The sequence below is a fragment of the Misgurnus anguillicaudatus genome, unplaced genomic scaffold (assembly GCF_027580225.2).
Source record: "Misgurnus anguillicaudatus unplaced genomic scaffold, ASM2758022v2 HiC_scaffold_34, whole genome shotgun sequence".
Classification (NCBI taxonomy): Eukaryota; Metazoa; Chordata; class Actinopteri; order Cypriniformes; family Cobitidae; genus Misgurnus; species Misgurnus anguillicaudatus.
Window position 1 is genome coordinate 4,301,158 of NW_027395284.1, and position 21,154 is coordinate 4,322,311.

The 21,154-nt window shown below is 38.5% G+C and overlaps 1 protein-coding gene across 1 annotated transcript in view; it reads left to right on the forward strand.

The window, feature by feature from the left end:
• Positions 1-1,942: 1,942 nt before the first annotated feature.
• Positions 1,943-21,154, forward strand: part of LOC141363339 (E3 ubiquitin-protein ligase HECTD1-like) — a gene marked incomplete at its 3' end in the record, with an annotated part of 32,592 nt that continues 13,380 nt past the window's right edge. Inside the window, exons 1-23 of the mRNA XM_073865978.1 lie at positions 1,943-2,206; positions 5,741-6,006; positions 7,708-7,942; positions 8,612-8,839; positions 9,221-9,502; positions 10,792-11,062; positions 11,149-11,225; positions 11,570-11,668; positions 11,755-11,869; positions 12,173-12,347; positions 12,447-12,585; positions 12,680-12,850; positions 14,208-14,430; positions 15,036-15,299; positions 15,400-15,476; positions 16,362-16,496; positions 16,579-16,725; positions 16,806-16,900; positions 16,980-17,085; positions 17,181-17,315; positions 17,415-17,554; positions 20,449-20,772; positions 20,901-21,067. Of these exons, the coding sequence (XP_073722079.1) occupies positions 5,867-6,006; positions 7,708-7,942; positions 8,612-8,839; positions 9,221-9,502; positions 10,792-11,062; positions 11,149-11,225; positions 11,570-11,668; positions 11,755-11,869; positions 12,173-12,347; positions 12,447-12,585; positions 12,680-12,850; positions 14,208-14,430; positions 15,036-15,299; positions 15,400-15,476; positions 16,362-16,496; positions 16,579-16,725; positions 16,806-16,900; positions 16,980-17,085; positions 17,181-17,315; positions 17,415-17,554; positions 20,449-20,772; positions 20,901-21,067 (3,745 nt within the window). The remainder of the gene's footprint in view (positions 2,207-5,740; positions 6,007-7,707; positions 7,943-8,611; positions 8,840-9,220; positions 9,503-10,791; positions 11,063-11,148; positions 11,226-11,569; positions 11,669-11,754; positions 11,870-12,172; positions 12,348-12,446; positions 12,586-12,679; positions 12,851-14,207; positions 14,431-15,035; positions 15,300-15,399; positions 15,477-16,361; positions 16,497-16,578; positions 16,726-16,805; positions 16,901-16,979; positions 17,086-17,180; positions 17,316-17,414; positions 17,555-20,448; positions 20,773-20,900; positions 21,068-21,154) is intronic.

Sequence of the window (21,154 nt, forward strand, 5' to 3'; positions counted from 1 at the left end):
GAAAATGATTGGGAAATGCAATTTTTTTTGTCAAAAAAAAATGTATGTATCTAGAATAAATTTGAAAATTTTAACACAGAAACACAGACTCACACACACATAAAGACACACACACACACCTACATTCAGTCAAATTTCTTTCGTATTTTGTAAAAACGGACATTTCAAAATGCATCAAAAACTATTCTAGAAAAATTCTATTCAAAAAATTCTACTATTTGAAATAATATTTATTTTTAATGTCCTTTCTAATGTTTATATAATTCTAATTTATATGTTTATATAAACATAAATTCACAAAATGTATCACTAAAGTAGTGATGTTGAGCAGTTGGCCACATCCAGTAAAATGAATGGGTCTTTATGGGCATCTGCTGGTCAAAACGATTGATTTCCTAAACTGTAATTCTTTTATGTTTTTTTCTAAACACCAAATGGCCGAATTCAACACACAACATCTAGATCAATATCTAAAAACAATTTAAATCAAATTTAGATCATAATTTATGTGAATTTTTCATAGAAATTTGATATTTTACAGGCAAGCTAATGGTGTAGTTGAGGAATTAAGTGGTAAACAGATACAAAAGTACTTTATATCTCCCAAAACAAAGCATTAATGTATAAATGGGAATTAAACAAACAAAAAAGATATATTATTTGTATCATTAAAAATGTAAATATTTTTGTAAACACTTTTTAAATTTCTGGGGTCATTTTACCCCCACAGAACTATAACGTGTACAGGAAAATCGGGGCTTATGTGTTAAAGGGATAGTTCACTGAAAAATGAAAATTCTGTCATCATTTACTAACCCTCCAGTTGTTCCAAACCTGTATAAATTAATTTGTTCTGCTGAACACGAAGATATTTTGAAGAATGTTTGTAACAAATCAGATCAGGGGCACCATTGACTTTCATTGTAAAAAAAAATATACTATGGGAGTAGGGTGGCCATTCGTGCCAGTTCCGCCGGACACATCCCGAACATGTTTTCGGGTACGTTCTCCGGAAGTTGCGTTGGTCGACCGCATACGTCATCAAGGTTTAATATTTCGGGTTTAATTTCAGAAAAGCAACCGTTACATATTAAGGTAAGAATGAAACTACAATGACTGTATGTCTTAAAAGAAATAAATCTTAATTTTCTAATCTATTTTAACTGAAATGTGATGACGTATGCGGTCGAGCAACGCGACTTCCGGAGAACGAACCTGAAAACATGTTCGGGACGTGTCCGGCGGAACTGGCACGAATGGCCACCTTATATGGGAGTAAAAGGTGACCCAGATCTAGTTACAAGCATTTTTCAGAAAATATCTTCCTTTGTGTTTAGCAGAATAATGCAGAATAATTTATACAGGTTTGGAACAATTTGAAGGTGAGTAAATGATGAAAGATTATTCATTTTTCGGTGAACTATCATTTTAAAGGAAAACACCACTGTTTTTCAATATTTTACTATGTTCTTACCTCAACTTAGACTAATTAATACACACCTATCTTTTTTCAATGCATGCATTTTTAATCTTTGTACAGCTCCTCATGAATGTGTTAGCATTTAGCCTAGCCCCATTCATTCCTATGGCTCCAAACAGGGATACATTTTGAAACCACCAAACACGTCCATGTTTTTACTAGTATGTTTAACTTTGTTTAAGTTTGTTTGGAGCCATAGGAATGAACGAGGCAAGGCTTAATGTTAACACATTCACAAAGCGCTGTACAAAGATGATGAACGTTAAAGAGTGTTACTTGCTGTCACTACACTAGTATTTTTTTGCATTTTATGTATTTTTATGCAATTCCACAATAATAAGAAGCGTTACATTATTAACATTACATTCTAAAAATAAAAAAATAATACATTTGCAATTTATTTAAATAATTTAATGTTTGGCTGACTCGTTGAATGTAAATAACGAGGTTCTTCAGCGCCCCCTGTCGCGCGGTTACATTTCTGAGCCCTGCTGCGGAGCCTCGTGATATGCGGAGCCTCGAGTCGATCTCTCGTCGGCTCTCTCCATTTCACTCAATATATCTCACCCATCGCCTTCCCGTTTACTTTGACCTCTATCTTACAAACAACAGACGCAGGGAATGAAGAGATATTCAAGTCGTACCGTCTGACACAACTTTCTCCAGATCCGAATTTTCTTCACCTTTGTGTGTTTTTCATCTCGTTTCGTCGTTTGGCGATAAACGGTGAGTGTTTGTGTCACCCGACGGAAGGTTTATACCTCTGCCCGACAGACGAGCTCAGGCCTCGGCCTCTCACTCAACTTAGCCCCCGGCTTTACTGGTAAACACAAGGCCGCGTTCTTGTTACTTTGTTTGTTTGTTGTTTTCTACCTTAAATTGTATTTAAAACTTGTCGTATGTGTGGATGGAAGACATATTTATGTTCAAAATACATTGAGTATTAAGTGGTTGAGTTTATTAGATATCTTGGAAGTGTTATAGCAGGACGCAGTTTAGCTAAACCAAGCTAACTAAATACTGTGAAAACCTAGGCCTATTACAGGCGATATTTTTAATGGCTGTTTACTTAGTTTCTGTGGAAACATATTGTCAAAATTAAGACTTTTAAACAACTGGTGAAAAATTAAACGATATAGGAGCCTTGTCATGACGAGAAAGCATACATAAGCTATCTGAACTTAAGAAAAGGAGGCCATGAGAACAAGAGGATTGAACGGTAAAAAATTACAGCTTTTTTAACATTCACCAACTTGACGTTAAATCGCCCTTTTGAAGGTTCATAACATTATATGTAAATTATCAGACATTTTTGGGACATCGTGTTTGTTCACCTGATCGGATCTCACGAACATGTTAGATGGACGTAACGTTACATTACGAAACACGCGATATAATATTATATATCAGACGTTCTGTGCTGACCCGTGTTAACATTATGTAATGTTAATATACAGACCTTCTGTGATCAGTTTTTGGGGGGGTTGTCAGACCGGTATCATGTTGACATCGGTTGCAATTGAGTTGTTTCTAAACTTCATGAAATTAGACATTAGTCAGCTGACCTAGCAGATCAGATCAAATATCTTGAAAACGCCAGTCATATCAGCATTTAAAACAAGATGTCTATAAGTTTTTATTAGATGACTTGTGGATCACATGGTAAAGTTGATCTCCATGCTGTAAGCCCGACATCAGACACAATTTATACTTGAAATACTTGAATATACTTCCTTATTTACTCCAAGCTCCTATAAAAAGTCCAAAAACAGATCTGTTTAAGTTTAAAAGTGCTAAAATTACATTAGTAAACCACCTTTTTTCTTACTTCTGGAGTATTTGCTTAAAATGGTTTAACCCAGGGCTATGGCATCAGAACTTGTTTTGAACGTACAAGTCTGAAGTTCAGAGTTTAGTATACTGAATGTATTATTCGGTTTAAAATAGTGCTGTGTAAGAGTTAAAATAATATTTTTTTAAACAAAGATCAACTCAGCTGTAATATATTACAAATATTTCATTTTGTGAGTGAGCTTTTCAAAATAACTTTCTAGTCACAGTCAGATGACTTGTATATGTTTACAAGAAAATTTTTGTAAAAGGAATAGTTCACCCAAAAATGAAAATTTAGCCCATATTGCAATCGTTCTCAAGCCAATCCTATTGTATTTGACTTTCATCTTTCATCCAAACACAAAGTTATAATAAATAATATCCTGGCTCTTTTCAGCTTTATAGACTGTTTCAGCAGTAACAACATAAACAAGCGGCTGTCGTGGTCTGCACGTAACTTCCGGTGAACTCCGCTAAGAATAAATAACAACAAAGTCCTTTAAACGTAGTTTATTTATATAACAAGCACAAAAGAACACATAGATTACCTAGGAAACCAAAACATTTGTTATTTTCGATGAGGCATTTGTTCAGAGATCAGTTTAGCAACTAGTCAGACCATTAAAAAACAAAACCGGAAGTAAGGTTCGGATCCAGACGTGTATCGCGTCAGCGCGCGTGCATCCGATGAAACCGTCTATACTGGCATTGGATAGTGCCCCATTTTTAAAGCTCCAAAAGGCTCAACCATCCTAAAAAAAAAAGAATCCATACAATTATTAAATGTCTTCTGGGGTGAAGTGTTTTTTGTAAGAAAACTTTTTTTTTTACTTTATAAGCTACGGCCGTACACGTGTACACGAAATCGTTGAGGTCAGGCTTAGTGGTCGACCGATATGAGTTTTTTTTTTATGCCCGATATTAAGAAAGCTGTATGGCCGATTGGTTGATATAACACAAATGTTATTACAGTAAATGTGACAAACAGAAAATTAGTGAACTAAATAAACGTTGTTATGCATAACATTTATGAAAACATATTTAAATTTATTATTAATGTGGATCTGGCATCTCGCGTTACTGTTTGGATAAGTGTGTTGAACTAGTGTGGTGTTGTGTGTTAAAAAGACTAATTATTGGTCGTTTTACTGTCTGTCCGTCTTCGTAATGAAAGTCACTCAATGTAAAGCCAAACAACAAATTTAAGTAATAGAGAAATTTACTGGCCAATTGAAAAGATTTAACGACTGATACCGGGGGGAAAAAAATATCGGTTTATATATTGGCATCTGCAATATATTGGCCTATCACTAGTCAGGCTAGTTTTTAAAGGATGGTCATTTTGCTGCTTTAAAAATGGGGCACTATCCAGTGCCGTTATAAACATGACACATTTTTTAATATAACTCTGAAACCGTTTTTACTCTGTTGATACTTTTGAAAATGTTTTTAATCAAGTGCGCCCAAATATGGTTTTCAAGATTTCTAGAGGAAATAAATTTGAAACATCTTTTTAATCTTCCTTTAATTTAATTATACTTTATTCTCGCCATGAATAGTGCCTTAGAAGCTGGTATGGCGTTAAAAAAGAAAGAAAGAAAGAAAGAAAGAATATAACTCTGATTGTGTTTGGTTGAAAGAGGAAAGTAATACACCTAGGTTGACTTGAGGGTGAGTAAAATATGGGCTAATTTTAATTTTGATGTTTCCTTTAAGGTTTGTGTGTTTTGTACATTTTTTCCAACTTCTTCTTTTGGCAAATTATGTTGATTCGAGTCAAACAGCTGCTTTCAATGTCAAGTTAACAGGACATTCTTCCTGAATCAAGTTAGTCACTTAATCTGTTGTTAAGTGGATGTCCCAGTTAGTCTCTAAGAAGATGGTGGATCTGAAGCCTTTGTAAAGCTACCCAGAGTATAATAAAGGACAGACGTTTGCAATTTCAAACAACTCTGGTTTATGCTCAAGTTTGGCTCGGTTTCTCCTGCCTTGCTTTTTCAAAACAGGGAAACTGTACTTGTTTTGTCAGCATGCGTTACCTTGTATGTTTCAGTAAACAGCCGCGCTGTTTGGCCTCTACTGTGTGAGTAATAGATGAGCTATTCATCATGCAAACCGCTGTTGGCCAAGCTTACTAATCAGCTAATAACAGCAATTTCTTTCAGTTCTCCAATTACAGACAGCCGTTCATCACGTTTATTGTCTGTTTTACTCCAATTACAATGCCTAAATCTTAATCCGCTCCACCCATTCTCTAATTACTCAGAGAGTTTTATTAAATTACTCAAGTTTGTTGGCCGTTCAAAGCCAAAGACACATCAAACAAATAGAAGAAAGCATTGGTTAATGCCTCAGGCAACATCACAGAGGATTTTGCGCGCCGTTAACTCTTGTCATATCCCAGATTTTATTTCATTTTTGATAAAGGTGAAGACTTAATGACACAACAAGAGGATCAGTGACTGCCCCCGTTTATTTCTCTCCTGCTACTGGCGGATGTGTCCCCAGTTGGGCCTGTGACCGGGTGTTGGGTGGAAAGGGAAGCCAGGCGTGATGGCGGACGTGGATCCGGACACATTGCTGGAGTGGCTGCAGATGGGACAGGGTGATGAGCGCGATATGCAGCTCATCGCCCTGGAGCAGCTATGCATGCTTTTGCTCATGTCGGACAACGTCGACCGCTGCTTCGAAACGTAAGTGAAAACCCAGATCTGTAGCTAGTTCTGATGTGTTGAAAAGAAGCAAAAGAAGTGTTTGTATTATGTTATTGTGATGTGTGCTGGTAGGATAAATTGCATTTTTAAAGGGATAGTTTGGCCAAAAATGATATTAAACTCATGATTAACTCACCCCAAGCTGTCCGAGATGCATATGTCCATCGTTTTTCACCAACTCATTTTTAGTTATTTTAGAAAATGTTTTTAATCTTTCAATTAATCAAATGTAAAATTACGGGGTTCATGTCCTTGAATTCCAAAAAATGTGCATCCATCCTTCACAAAATAAATCCAAAAGGCTCCATGATGATAAACGAAGGCCTTCTGAGGGTAATCCGTGCCGTTTTGTTGCAGAAATGTCCGCATTTAAAACTTTATAAACTAAAAAACCAGCTTCCAGTATCGCCGCCATCTTAGACTCGTCTGTATTCAGGACAGAATATCAGTGTAGTGCCGTATGACAAATTCGGAGGGGCGGGGGCACAGAGCAGGAGCCAAGAAACCTCCGTAAACTGCGTACGCTCTCATCTTAAAGCAACACCAAAGAGTTTTGGCTCTTTGCTCCCCCTACAGGTTAGAAGCGTAATTGTCCATTACCCACTGTCATAAATACTGAGGCATAGCTGGCTCTGATTGGATTGTAGGTCTGCCGTAAAGCAAGTTTTTGTAGTATTCACTCGGACTACAGGACCGCTACCCGACGGTTGGAAACTTCTTTAGTGCGGTTTTGGCCGATAGAGGGCTGCAAAGCGAATGTGAAAGTGCTGTTCACCCTGTTTAAAGTGGATGAACGACTGAAACTGTTTTGGAAGCGTTATTTTAAGGTAAAAAAACCTCTTTGGTGTTGCTTTAAATGTGGACTCGACTAAAATGGCGGCGTTATTGGAAGCTAGTTATTTTCATATATACATTTTTAAATTCGGATATTTCTACAACAACACCGCACGGGTCACCCTCAGAAGGCCTTTGTTTATCAGCGTGGAGCCATTTGGATTTATTTCGTGAAGGATGGATGCACATTTTTTGGACTTGAAGAATGTGGACCCCGTAACTTTACACTTGATTAACTGAAAAATCTAAAACATTTTCTAAAAAAAACTGAAAATGTGTTTGTCTGAAAAATGATGGACATATGCATCTCGGACAGCTAGGGGGTGCGTAAATCTAGGTTTAATATTATTTTTGGCTGAACTATCCCTTTAAGAAATGTGACCTTGTTTGTGAAATCCATGCTGAAGTTTTATAAACTTATTGAGAGTAGGAACATCAAAGTTTGATTTTAATTGTTTATTTCAAATAGTAGGCTTAATTGATTGCCATTTATAAGATTGGATGTTTTTTTAATTCAGTTGAGTTCTTCATTGACCTTTCAAACATTAATTTTATGTCTGTGGTAACCCTTCAATAGTCAACATCAATGATCGACAATACATAACTAACATTGCCAAAGAAATTAAATGGAAACTTTTTCACTGAAGTTTATTTAGTCAATGTTTTTAGCTTTTTTTAAGAATAGATCGTGTTTCATATTACCGTCAAATTATCCTTCATGTTGTAGCTTTGTTGGATTGCATATTAGCATCATGTTATCTTTCATATTGTGCACCCCTTGTGTCCGTTTTCTCCAGTACTATACAATTATTCATAAAACTTGTTTCTGCTGTCCGTCTACCCCAGGTGTCCTCCGCGGACATTTCTTCCAGCTCTTTGTAAGATCTTTCTGGATGAGAGTGCACCAGATAATGTGCTGGAAGTGACAGCCAGGGCCATCACCTACTATTTGGATGTGTCTGCCGAATGTACCCGCAGGATTGTGGGAGTAGATGGAGCCATCAAGGCCCTGTGTAACCGACTGGTGGTTGTGGAGCTCAACAACAGGACCAGCAGAGATCTGGCTGAACAGTGTGTTAAGGTAAGCAACTCCATATTGATTGCTGAACTCAGTTTATCCTAATTACAAGTGCGTCTAGGATTGTTTTATGGACTAATTTGCCATTTAAAGGAAAACAGCACCGTTTTTCAACATTTTATTATGTTCTTACCTCAGCTTAGACGAATTAATACATACCTATTTTTTTTCAATGCGTGCACTTTTAATCTATGTACAGCACATTGTGAATGAGTTAGCTTTTAGCCTAGCCCCATTCATTCCTATGGCTCCAAACAGGGATGAATTTAGAAGACACCAAACACTTCCATGTTTTCCCTATTTAAAGACTGTTACATGAGTAGTTACACGAGTAAGTATGGTGGCACAAAATTAAAGGTTTGTTTGGAGCCATAGGAATGAATGGGGCTAGGCTAAATGCTAACACATTCAAGAAGCGCTCTACAAAGATTAAAAGTCCACGCATTGAAAAAAGATAGGTATTAAATCATCTAAGTTGAGGTAAGAACATAGTAAAATATTGAAAAACTGTGGTGTTTTCCTTTAAAGCTGTGATGTTTATGTCTCTTCATGTTACAATTGTTTATTTGAACATTATTAAATCTTTGGTTCCAGTTACAAAAAATGCTCAGTGAAAAAACTAAAGTACAAACTAGTGCTGTTGTTTTTAAATCATGAATTTGTTGTCATCAGGTTCTGGAGCTGATCTGTACTCGGGAGTCTGGAGCGGTATTTGAAGCCGGGGGACTAAACTGTGTGCTGAGCTTCATAAGGGACAGTGGTCATCTGGTGCACAAAGACACTTTGCACTCCGCCATGGCAGTAGTTTCTCGTCTGTGTAGTAAGATGGAGCCGCAGGACTCTTCCCTCGAGACATGCGTGGAGTCCCTCTCTAGTTTACTCAAACATGAAGACCATCAGGTACTACATGAGCAAGATTTACCACATAATAAATGTTACTATAACCAAAAAGGACACAAAGCTCCATAAAAGTCATGCAAATGATAAAAAAATGGAAATTCTGTCACTTTTTGTATTGCTAAACACAAGGAAGATATTTTGAAGAATGTTTGTAACAAAGCAGATCAGGAGCACCATTGACTTCCATGGTGGGGAAAAACTAATACTATGGACGTGAATGGTGCCCCTCATCTGTTTATAACAACATGAGGTAGATTAAATGATAACAGAATTTTTATTTTTGGTTGAACTATCCCTTTAAGTGCTATTTGTTTTGTATGATTAAATATTTACAAATCTTGCATCATTAAATAATAAATATTGCCCCAATGTGATCCACAGGTGTCTGACGGAGCGCTGCGCTGCTTTGCTTCACTGGCGGACAGGTTTACGCGCCGTGGGGTTGACCCAGCACCGCTAGCTAAGCACGGGCTTACAGAAGAGCTGCTGTCCCGTATGGCAGCAGCAGGAGGAACGGCATCTGGACCCTCCTCCACCTGCAAACCTGGCAGAACCTCCAGTGGAGCTGCTCCATCTGCCGCCGACTCCAAACTGAGCAACCAAGTGTCCACCATCGTCAGTCTTTTGTCCACACTTTGCAGAGGCTCACCGCTTGTTACACATGTAAGATATATTCGGAGTATGATGTCGCAAGTACTGTGGGTTTCTTCAGTATTTCTAAGAACTTTACCACATGGTGACGATTTAAAAAAAACACAACTTCTCATCTTCCTCCGGTCCTGTGACGCGCCAGTGCGGCCACACGTAATTGTGTAATACCGTGGATAGGTCACGTGTTACATATATGAAATGCACATTTGTGGACCATTTTAAACAATAAACTGACACAAAGACAGTAATTAGTATCATTCGACATACAACAATGTCGGAACGGTCCTCTTTCTCCACACTTGTAAACACTGGGGCGTAGTTTCACATCCGTGACCTCTTGACGTGATGACGTATTGCATGAGGTCGTGCTGGCACGTCATAGGATCGAAGATAGACTAGTTGTGGTTTAAAAGTGCATATTTTTTATTTTTCTTGTCAAAAATGACGATCATTTCGCTTGATAAGACCCTTATGCCTCGTTTGGGATCGTTTAGAGTCCGTTGAAACTGCAATTTTAAGCTACATTAAAACTGTTATGTGTTGGTGTTCATTAAAGTCAATTAAAATGAGAAAAACCCTGCAATGTTTTCTTCAAAAAACATAATTTCTTCTTGACTGAACAAAGAGAGACATCAACATTTTGGATGACATGGTGGGGAGTAAATTATCTGGATTTTTTTAAAGAAAAGCTTACTACAAATTATTAAAATAATTAATCGCTTTTTAGTAGGTGGTCAACAGAGATGTCTTGTGCAAATGAAATAATTTATACTAATGAAAATCAGGAACAATACATAATCATCTTCTTCACCCCATAGGTAGACTAGTAGAGGCTGTTAGATAGTTTGTCAAATGTATGTTATACGTGACCCTCGACCACAAAACCGATCACAAAAAAATTTGATTTATAAATCATTTGATAAATACGCTTCGTTTTTATTTATTCAAAATAATTAAAGTTGTCCAAATTAAGTCGTTAGCAACTGCATCCACCAAATAAAGTTAAAAATAAAGTTTTGGTCTACAATGATTTTACAATCTTTACATAACCTAATGATTTTGGTAAAAAAGAAAAATCGATAATTATGACCCAGACACTGGTACAAATATACCCGTGTGATTTGTGGTCCAGTGTCAGGTATATGATAAATACTTGCTGCGTTTTTTCTGATAAATAAGTCTTTAATAAATGTAAAAACTGAAATTCGATTACCTTTAAGTACCTTAAGACCAAAACATTGTACCTACATGGGTTTCATATGTGATTAAAGATTTACGCCTGCGTCATCTCTTGTCCTTAGGATCTTCTGCGCTCCGAGCTACCCGACTCTATGGAGAGCGCCCTGCAGGGGGACGAGCGCTGCGTACTGGACACCATGCGGCTGGTGGACTTGCTTCTGGTGCTGCTATTCGAGGGCCGCAAGGCTTTGCCCAAATCGACTGCGGGTTCCACCGGCCGTATCCCAGGTCTGCGGCGTCTCGATAGTTCCGGAGAACGTTCTCACCGACAGCTTATCGACTGTATACGCAGCAAAGACACGGACGCTCTTATTGATGCCATTGACACCGGTGGTAAGCTTTTTAAAAAGTTTTGAATTTAATGTTACTTCGATGAATGTTGTTTTGATGACACATCCATTCTTTTTCTTTTTTCTAAGCATTTGAAGTGAATTTCATGGATGATGTAGGTCAGACACTCTTAAACTGGGCCTCTGCATTTGGAACACAAGAGATGGTGAGATATTTTGTAACGTCTGGCATTGTGCGGTTGTTTATTATGTCCCCTTTAGACAGGGTGACTCATTGATAATGGAGCAACAGCGTGAGCAAACAGATGACTTTTAAAGTAGGACAAAACATTGTGCAATAAGAGACCCATTAGATTGTAATGCTGACTGACTTTCTACCAGCAGCGGTGTTTTGAATGCCATGCATAATGAAAATTAATACGACCTCGTTTTCTTGACCCTCTTGGTCTGTGGAGGGCTTGTTGTAAGTGAGAGGGACTCGGTCAGCACAACAGATCAGTAGTATTCTTTTGGGGATGTGAAATCTTACACTGCTTCTGGTCTGGTTAAGGTGGAGTTTCTCTGCGAGAGAGGTGCTGATGTCAACAGAGGTCAGAGGTCATCCTCACTGCACTATGCTGCCTGTTTTGGCAGACCACAAGTAGCCAAGGTAAGGCATTTGATGCGAACGTCTTTGTGATTTAAATGAAGCTTTTATTGCATTTTGAATGTTAATATTAATGGTTTTTAAACTAGACTTTATTGCGCCATGGGGCTAACCCTGACCTGAGGGATGAAGATGGGAAAACTCCATTGGACAAAGCTAGAGAGAGGGGTCACAGCGAGGTCGTAGCAATTCTTCAGTCTCCTGGTGGGTCTATCAGCTTTTTCCTGTTATTATAGTTAATGAGCTGTATCGCTCAAAGTTTTATTTCAGAAAGTTGTTTGTTTTGGCGTGTTAAGGTGCTACCCTAAGTTAATTTGCTATTTGTAGATTGATTTTCCCTAAAATGTGTCTGCACAGTATGTGGTTGTGGGCTACAATGGATTTCTTTAGATTTTCAATTCCGTCTGGCGACAAATTTCAGCTTTAATGCATTCACTCGCCATTAATTTCATTTTGGATTTGGGTAATTGAAAGATTTTAATGTGCTTGCTATGGTGTGTGGTTTAGGAGACTGGATGTGCCCTGTCAACAAGGGGGATGAGAAGAAAAAGAAGGATGTAAATAAAGAAGAGGAGGAGGGCAGTGAGCCAAAAGGTGACCCTGAGATGGCGCCTATCTACCTGAAAAGGCTGCTTCCAGTATTTGCACAGACCTTTCAGCAAACCATGCTGCCTTCAATAAGGTAACTGAACTGAACTTAAAGTAATAATGTAACACTAACCTTGTATATGTTATTGCTTTTTAGTTAACCATATTTTGATGTATCACCCTCCTTTCACAGGAAAGCTAGTTTAGCTCTGATAAGGAAGATGGTGCACTACAGTTCTGAAGTTCTCTTAAAGGAGGTGTGTGACTCTGATGCTGGACACAACTTGCCCACTGTGCTTGTGGAGATCACTGCAACCGTTCTGGATCAGGAGGTCAGATTTTTTTCTCGCAGTCCACATGGCAGATAGATTTTCATATTCGTTGGTTGATGGTTAATTCTCAATGACCTCTACTTGGCTTTCACAGGATGATGATGACGGTCACCTGCTGGCACTACAGATCATTAGGGATCTGGTGGATAAGGGAGGTGACGTGTTTTTAGACCAGCTGGCCAGGCTGGGTGTCATTAATAAGGTTTCCACTCTGGCAGGACCCACGTCAGATGATGAAAACGAAGAGGAGGCCAAGCCTGAGAAGGTCAGACTTGCTCACTTGAAATGTCTAAGGGGCAGTTTTTTTTGGATGGGGCTTAGCCTAGACCCAGAGTAAATTACATCTTTGAGCTGCTAATTTGAAAACAACTTGCCTTGACATTACTTAACATATATCAGTGCCAATTTTTTTTGTCTCTATGCACACTAGTATTGTTTTTAGTTAGGTGGGTCAATGACGTGACGTAAATTATTTTGTGTCCGTATGGTTCAATTTAATGTGAAAGGGTTAAAATTTCTGGTTTTGTTTCATTTTGAAAAAATATTTTGGGGGTAATTGCAAAATGTCAATGTGGTGTAACCGGTCTTTGTCAATTGGAGTAACTAGTATTTTTGAAAAATGAAAATATAAATATGTTCATAAAAAAATGTGAAATAATGTAATCGTCTAGTTTAGTGTAAAATTTTTTACATACATTTTTACATCATTTGTCAAAGATTATTTAGAAAACAGAGCTGTTGTCAGCACATGTCAAGACAAATATTACAAAAACGCATTAAAATGAACATTTAGAAATTAGAAATAAAATGATATTTTAATAAAGCAATAAACCCCAAGAAGCAGTGGGTTACCAGTGCATTTTATAACAGCTAAGGGGCGTTGTAAACCCCCTTATCTGTTATAAAATGCACTGTAACCCCACTGCTTTGCGGGGTTTATTGCGTTTATAAAACGGTTACATCATATGCATAGCAGGGTTTCACAAAATAAAACACAAATAAGTTGTAATTATATTAGTAGAAATATTACTCTTCCGCCAAACAAAGTAGTTCCTCAGACAGAGCACAGAGGAGCTACATTTTATGGCGTAATAGCACTTTTGAGAGTACTTCGACTCGGCGCAGTAACACCCTCCCTCTCTCCCATTATGAGAGTGAGAAGGGGAGCGGACTTTTCAGGCGAGTCGAAGTACTCCCAAAAGTGCTATTACGCCATACAATATAGTTCCTCTTTTAAATCCGCTCAGAAAAGCGCTACGTTTTATTTTGTACCACCAAACTTGCTCGTATAACTACTCGTCTTAAATAGGAAAAACGTTGATGTGTTTGGTCACTTCTAACTTTATCTCTAAATGGTACCATTGAATGAATGGGCCTAAGCTAAATGCTATCGAAGCGTCGCAGCGCGCTCCAGCGCTTACGTGCACGCACACAGATGATAGAGGGATGTATCAACAATTCTTAGTTAAGGTAATAACATATTTTAATATTGAAAATGAGTAGACTATTCCTTTAATGTTTTTTGTGTGTGTCTGAAAAGTTTGCATTGCCGACTGAATTACAGGATTTACACCAAATGAATTATTTTGGTATGATTTTGTTAATCCATGTCCATTTCTCAGGATGATGAACCACAAGAGGATGCCAAAGAGATCCAGCAAGGAAAGCCCTACCATTGGAGAGACTGGTCCATCATTAGAGGCAGGGACTGTCTTTATATCTGGAGTGATGCAGCTGCTTTGGAGCTCTCCAATGGCAGCAATGGTTGGTTTCGCTTTATCTTGGATGGTAAACTGGCCACCATGTACTCCAGTGGAAGCCCTGAGGGTGGATCTGATAGCTCTGGTACGTTTCCTCCAAACAGATGGATCTGAAATCCAGTTATCTTTTTGGGTTGTTCTCACACTTTGCATGTTTAAGCCCCGTTGACATGCTATTGTACTGTTTTGAGGCACTAAATAAAAATAACTAGCTTTTTGGTCAACCACAAACCATTCAACCACACCTTCTCGGTTCCCTGTTAAGCATTTAATTATGGTCTTGACACTGCTTAAACTGTGCTTAATTGTCACTGTAGGTCTACATTACAACTTTCAGCATATATTATGTTTATCCATTTGGCAGACACACTAACCCAAAAAGTGACATTTTAAGTGTTACATTTTATCACTAAGGGAACAGGGCTTATCTTAGTCCCAGACTAAATTGCATGTTTTAGCTGCCTTAATACACACAAGTATTGTTTTTTTGTTAAAACTACTTAAATGTACTTTAATATAACTTAAGGCCTTGTCCTGCATTAATCTAAACTCTGCATCTATCATTTAAGCTAAAGGAAAAGTAAAAACTTATGTCTTCTGCGTTTAGTACACTACTTAAATCTTTAGGGTTGGCCTTTAATGCTCTGGTTAGCTATACAAGCTAATGGTTTCTTAACCTTTCTTCTTTAGAAAGCAGAAGTGAGTTTTTGGAGAAGCTGCAGCGTGCTAGGAGTCAAGTCAAACCAGTGACTGCTAGCCAGCCCATCTTGTCCACACAAGGTCCAACCAAACTCACAGTGGGCAACTGGTCCCTTACCTGTTTGAAAGAGGGTGAGATTGCCATCCACAACTCGGATGGTCAACAGGCCACCATCCTCAAGGAAGACCTACCAGGCTTTGTGTTTGAATCAAACCGAGGCACTAAACACTCTTTCACTGCAGAAACATCTCTAGGTAAAAGTAGGGAACATTGAATTCTGATTTGTTTAAAATCAGCTGCTTGTCTGTCGCATATGTCATTTAATTTTGCTTTTATTGATTTATTTTTAAACAGGGTCTGAGTTTGTTACTGGCTGGACTGGTAAACGAGGAAGAAAGCTCAAATCCAAATTGGAAAAAACTAAACAGAAGGTATGTGATTATGAATATTCATTTCCTGTGATGATACTAGGGGAATATTGCATGGCTGGAAAATCCTCTCAGCCAATCAGATTTGAGAACCAAAAAGAACTGTTGTACCATGCCTAATAATTACTGTGTTAATGGAATAGTCTACTCATTTTCAATATTAAAATATGTTATTACCTTAACTAAGAATTGTTGATACATCCCTCTATCATCTGTGTGCGTGCACGTAAGAGCTGGAGCGCGCTGCGACGCTTCGATAGCATTTAGCTTAGCCCCATTCATTCAATGGTACCATTTAGAGATAAAGTTAGAAGTGACCAAACACATCAACGTTTTTCCTATTTAAGATGAGTAGTTATACGAGCAAGTTTGGTGGTACAAAATGAAACGTAGCGCTTTTTTAAGCGGATTTAAAAGAGGAACTATATTTTATGGCGTAATAGCACTTTTGGGAGTACTTGGACTCGCCTGAAAAGTCCGCTCCCCTTCTCCCTCTCATAATGGGAGAGGGAGGGTGTTACTGCGCCGAGTCGAAGTACTCCCATAAGTGCTATTACGCCATAAAATATAGTTCCTCTTTTAAATCCGCTTAAAAAAGCGCTATGTTTTATTTTGTACCACCAAACTTGCTCGTATAACTACTCGTCTTAAATAGGAAAAACGTTGTTGTGTTTGGTCACTTTTAACTTTATCTCTAAATGGTACCATTGAATGAATGGGGTTAAGCTAAATGCTATCGAAGCGTCGCAGCGCGCTCCAGCTCTTACGTGCACGCACACAGATCATAGAGGGATGTATCAACAATTCTTAGTTAAGGTAATAACATATTTTAATATTGAAAATGAGTAGACTATTCCTTTAATTGACTGTAATACACTTTGTTTGTAGGTCAAAACCATGGCTAGAGATCTATACGATGATCACTTTAAGGCTGTGGAGAGCATGCCAAGAGGCGTCGTGGTCACTTTGAGAAACATTGCCACACAGCTGGAGTCTGCCTGGGAGTTGCATACTAACAGACAGGTAAAGCGATGCTCAGTAACTCAACTAACCCATGCTAGTAAAGTGTCTCGTATGCTTCATCACTGTTATTGAATTTCAACAGTGCATTGAGGGGGAAAACACGTGGCGAGACCTCATGAAAACGGCTCTTGAAAATTTAATTGTCGTTCTCAAGGATGAGAACACAATTTCTCCCTATGAAATGTGCAGCAGTGGCCTCGTGCAAGCACTGTTTACTGTCCTCAGCAATGTAAGTCACATCGTAAATGTTTCTTCAACTTTTATTGTTACTATATTTTTTTGTTTATATTATTGTTACTTTGCTCGCAGAGTGTTGAACTAGATGTGAAACATGACTGTAAGCCTTTGATGGAAAGAATAAATGTGTTCAAGACTGCGTTTACTGAAAATGAAGACGATGAAAGGTAAACTCGCCTATTTTTTATGTTTGTTTATTTTGTCATTTATTTTGCTAACATAATTGTCCCTGTTTTGTTTTTTTAGCCGACCCGCAGTTGCCTTAATTCGCAAACTGATAGCAGTGTTAGAATCAATAGAGCGGCTACCTCTCCACCTATACGACACACCTGGCTCAACGTACAATTTACAGGTGATTGTCTCTTTTGCATCCTCTTGTTTGCTGTAAATTTAGTGGCATCTGTCTTATGAATGATGTTATATCATAAAATCTTTCATATGTGTTAGATTTTGACTAGAAGGTTGCGTTTCCGACTGGAGCGCGCTCCTGGTGAAACGGCTTTGATCGATCGCACCGGCCGGATGCTCAAAATGGAGCCACTCGCTACGGTCGAATCACTGGAGCAGTATCTTCTCAAAATGGTCTCAACAATTTCTTTTCACTCCAATTTCTTTTTATTCAATATATTCTGGTTTGCCTATGAGAAAAGGTTATAACGTTTTCCTCGTCTCTTTCCTCAGGTGGCCAAGCAGTGGTATGACTTTGACAGGTCCTCATTCATCTTTGTTAGGAAGCTTAGGGAGGGCCAAAGCTTCACCTTCAGACACCAGCATGACTTTGATGAGAACGGGATCGTGTACTGGATTGGCACCAATGCTAAGTGAGCAACTTTGTCCTATTTTAGACTTTTGGAAGAGCATCAATTATTTAAATGCAATCAGCAAATTGAATCCATTTATCTTTCACCAAGAAGTTTCACAATAGGATGTGATTAGAAAGGGTTATTAGGAACACCTATTCAATTTCTCATTAATGCAATTATCTAATCAACCAATTACATGGCAGTTGCTTCAATGCAGCAGACTGAGGTTTGAGAGACTGAGGTATGCAGCAAAGCATTTGTGAAGCCACAACACTCACATTCTTGAGGCGGATGGGCTACACAGTAGAAGACCCCACCGGGTACCACTCATCTCCACTACAAATAGGGAAAAAAGGCTACAATTTGCACAAGCTCACCAAAATTAGACAGTTGAAGACTGGAAAAATGTTGCCTGGTCTGATGAGTCTCAATTTCTGTTGAGACATTCAGATGGTAAATTCAGAATTTGGCGTAAACAGAATGAGAACATGGATCCATCATGCCTTCTTACCACTGTGCAGGCTGGTGGTGTAATGGTGTGGGGGATGTTTTCTTGGCACACTTTAGGCCCCTTAGTGCCAATTGGGCATCGTTTAAATGTCACGACCAACCTGAGCATTGTTTCTGAACATGACCATCCCTTTATGACCACCATGTACCCATCCTCTGATGGCTACTTGCAACAGGATAATGGACCATGTCACAAAGCTCAAATCATTTCAAATTGGTTTCTTGAACATGACAATGAGTTCACTGTACTAAAATGGCCCCCACAGTCACCAGATCTCAACCCAATAGAGCATCTTCGAGATGTGGTGGAACGAGTGCTTCGTGCCCTGGATGTGCATCCCACAAATCTACATCAACAAAAAGATGCTATCCTATCAATATGGGCCAATATTTCTAAAGAATGCTTTCAGCACCTTGTTAAATCAATGCCACATAGAATTAAGGCAGTTCTGAAGGTGAAAGGGGGTCAAACACAGTATTAGTATGGTGTTCCTAATAATCCTTTAGGTGAGTGTACTAGGCTTGGGCGGTAATACGGTAATATGGTATACCGCGGGATCTAAAAATAGCAAAGGTATCAGTTTCTATACCGCCATACCGGCATTTAAAAAAAACAATGAACTTATATAGCAGACAAGGATTAAATATTAAATTAGGGATGGCGAAAACTAAAAATTTTCTTCACCGACCACCGAGCCATTAACTGATTAGTTTAAAACAAGTTACGCTGTTTGAAATAACAGCCATTTCGAGCTGCGCCTGCAATTTCGCAACTCTGTCGCATCTCTCTGCTGCTCTGCCTCCGGCTCATCCGAAACGTCATTCCCGCAAACGCGTCGCCGCGGAGCTTGTATGCTGCTTGTATGCAATCGGACGACAAATGACTCCTTAGTTTCAAAATGGTTTTGGTAAGGTGATCGCGTGGAAAATAAAGGCGTTTGTCTTATTAGAAGCTCATTTGAAACATTGCCGCGGCTTATTTAAGAAAATGACAGACGCCGCTTAAGTTTGAGGTAGTGCTAAAAATAATAAAGAAAGATGATGATCATCATCACCTTATCAGTTAGCACTGAAATGTAGATGTAATGTATTTCCAAATCTAAAACCAACTTGTGCGGAATGTTGCCAATAGACTGCAACACGATAAAACAGGCACCTTCAGAATGCATAAAGACGCACCGCCAAGGCAAGTCTAACTCACTCTGTGCCTTCTAGTAACGACTAGAACAACTCTTTTGTATAATTATTATTACTTTTTCATTTTTCAAAAAGACAAGTGTCAACTTCTGTTAAGTGCAACATGGACGATGCAATGCTTTGCTGATGCGAGCCGCGAGAAAGCCCTTGTCTGTTTTAGAAAGAATGCAGCAAAGATATTTAATGCTAATGTATGAGTTTCATTCATTTATGAGGTCTGTGCGTTCTAGTTAACAATGCAATGCAAGGGAACGCGCCGTGCCGGCGCCTCCATGTCACGGTTATTATATTGTCTATATTTGCTTTTAATTTATTAAATACATGCAATTGGTTGATAAAACATTTATTAAAATTAAGACACAATTTATACAAAAACGAAATTCACTTTACTGTTAAAAGACGTGAATGTTAATAATTTGGAATACAACCAGGAAAGACTTTCGTTTTAATTATTTAATTGCTGGATTTAACAAAAAATATTTTAATTTTATATGCTGGAATATGCAGAAATAAGTTAACAGAAGGAGGACTTTCTTTATTTCATTAAAATATGGCGAAATGTGCAGAAAATAGGTTTAAATGTTCAGCAATTTTCTTCAAGTCTGAGACTGTTGCTTTGATTGAATTTTAGCTTGATGCAATGTGAGTGCACAAAACCAAACGCCGTGACCTCGCGTCAGAACCCAAATGCCGTGACCTTGCGCCAAATGTTTTTATTGGTTTATAAGTACAAACAGGCGAGTTACGAAATATTGAGTGTGAGGGATTTAGTGTGAGTTCACTTTACACAAAAATATCCTGGAAATTGGAATGAGATGGCTAACTGTAGTCGCGTTTAGTCCACTATAATAGCCTAATTTAGAGATAATTTTTTTAACCAACAACTGGTTAATTCTGTTTGACCTTTTGTATTTAACTTTTTTATAAACTGCTAGTTGTTGCTAATAAAAGTTGTTAATATTGTTGTGCATGTTATTTTGTTATTGTTTCAGTATTAGTGTTTGGTATTCAGTTTCTGAAGGGTTTAGGCACAAGCCAACATTATAGCGACACTGTCTGATTACGTCATAATTTTATAATTATTCACGGTAATACCGTATACCGGGGTAAAATAGGGAGGCGGTTTGATGGTATCAAAATTTGGATACCGCCCAAGCCTAGAGTGTACACATGCTTAACTCTAACCCTCTTGCGTTTGTCTGCAGAACTGCGTATGAATGGGTAAACCCTGCTGCTTATGGATTAGTTGTGGTGACCTCCTCCGAGGGCAGGAACTTGCCTTACGGCCGACTTGAAGACATCCTGAGCAGAGACAGCTCTGCTCTCAATTGCCACACAAACGATGATAAAAACGCCTGGTTTGCAATCGACCTCGGTCTATGGGTCATTCCCTCTGCTTACACTCTTCGTCACGCCCGTGGATATGGACGCTCTGCTCTTCGCAACTGGGTGTTTCAGGTGTCCAAAGACGGTCAGAACTGGATGACGCTCTACACGCACGTGGATGACAGTTCTCTTAATGAACCAGGGTATGTGCGTTTCATCTGCGTTCAGGAGTTTATTTACTTGCTGCTGGATATACTGTTTGGTTGTGCCAGTTGCTTTTTTCGTTAATGCTGTATTGTGCCTACCACTAATATGACACTCGCTTTGTTAGGTCGACAGCCACATGGCCACTGGATCCATCCAAAGATGAAAAGCAAGGATGGAGACACATTCGTATTAAACAGATGGGGAAGAATGCCAGCGGACAAACGCACTACCTCTCCCTGTCTGGTCTGGAGATCTATGGCACCGTTACTGGCGTGTGTGAGGACCAGCTGGGTAAGTGCCAGTAATGATTTATCTGTAATACTTGTAATTGAGCACCTTTTAAAATTATTTACTTCTCTTATATTAAAGGAATATTCC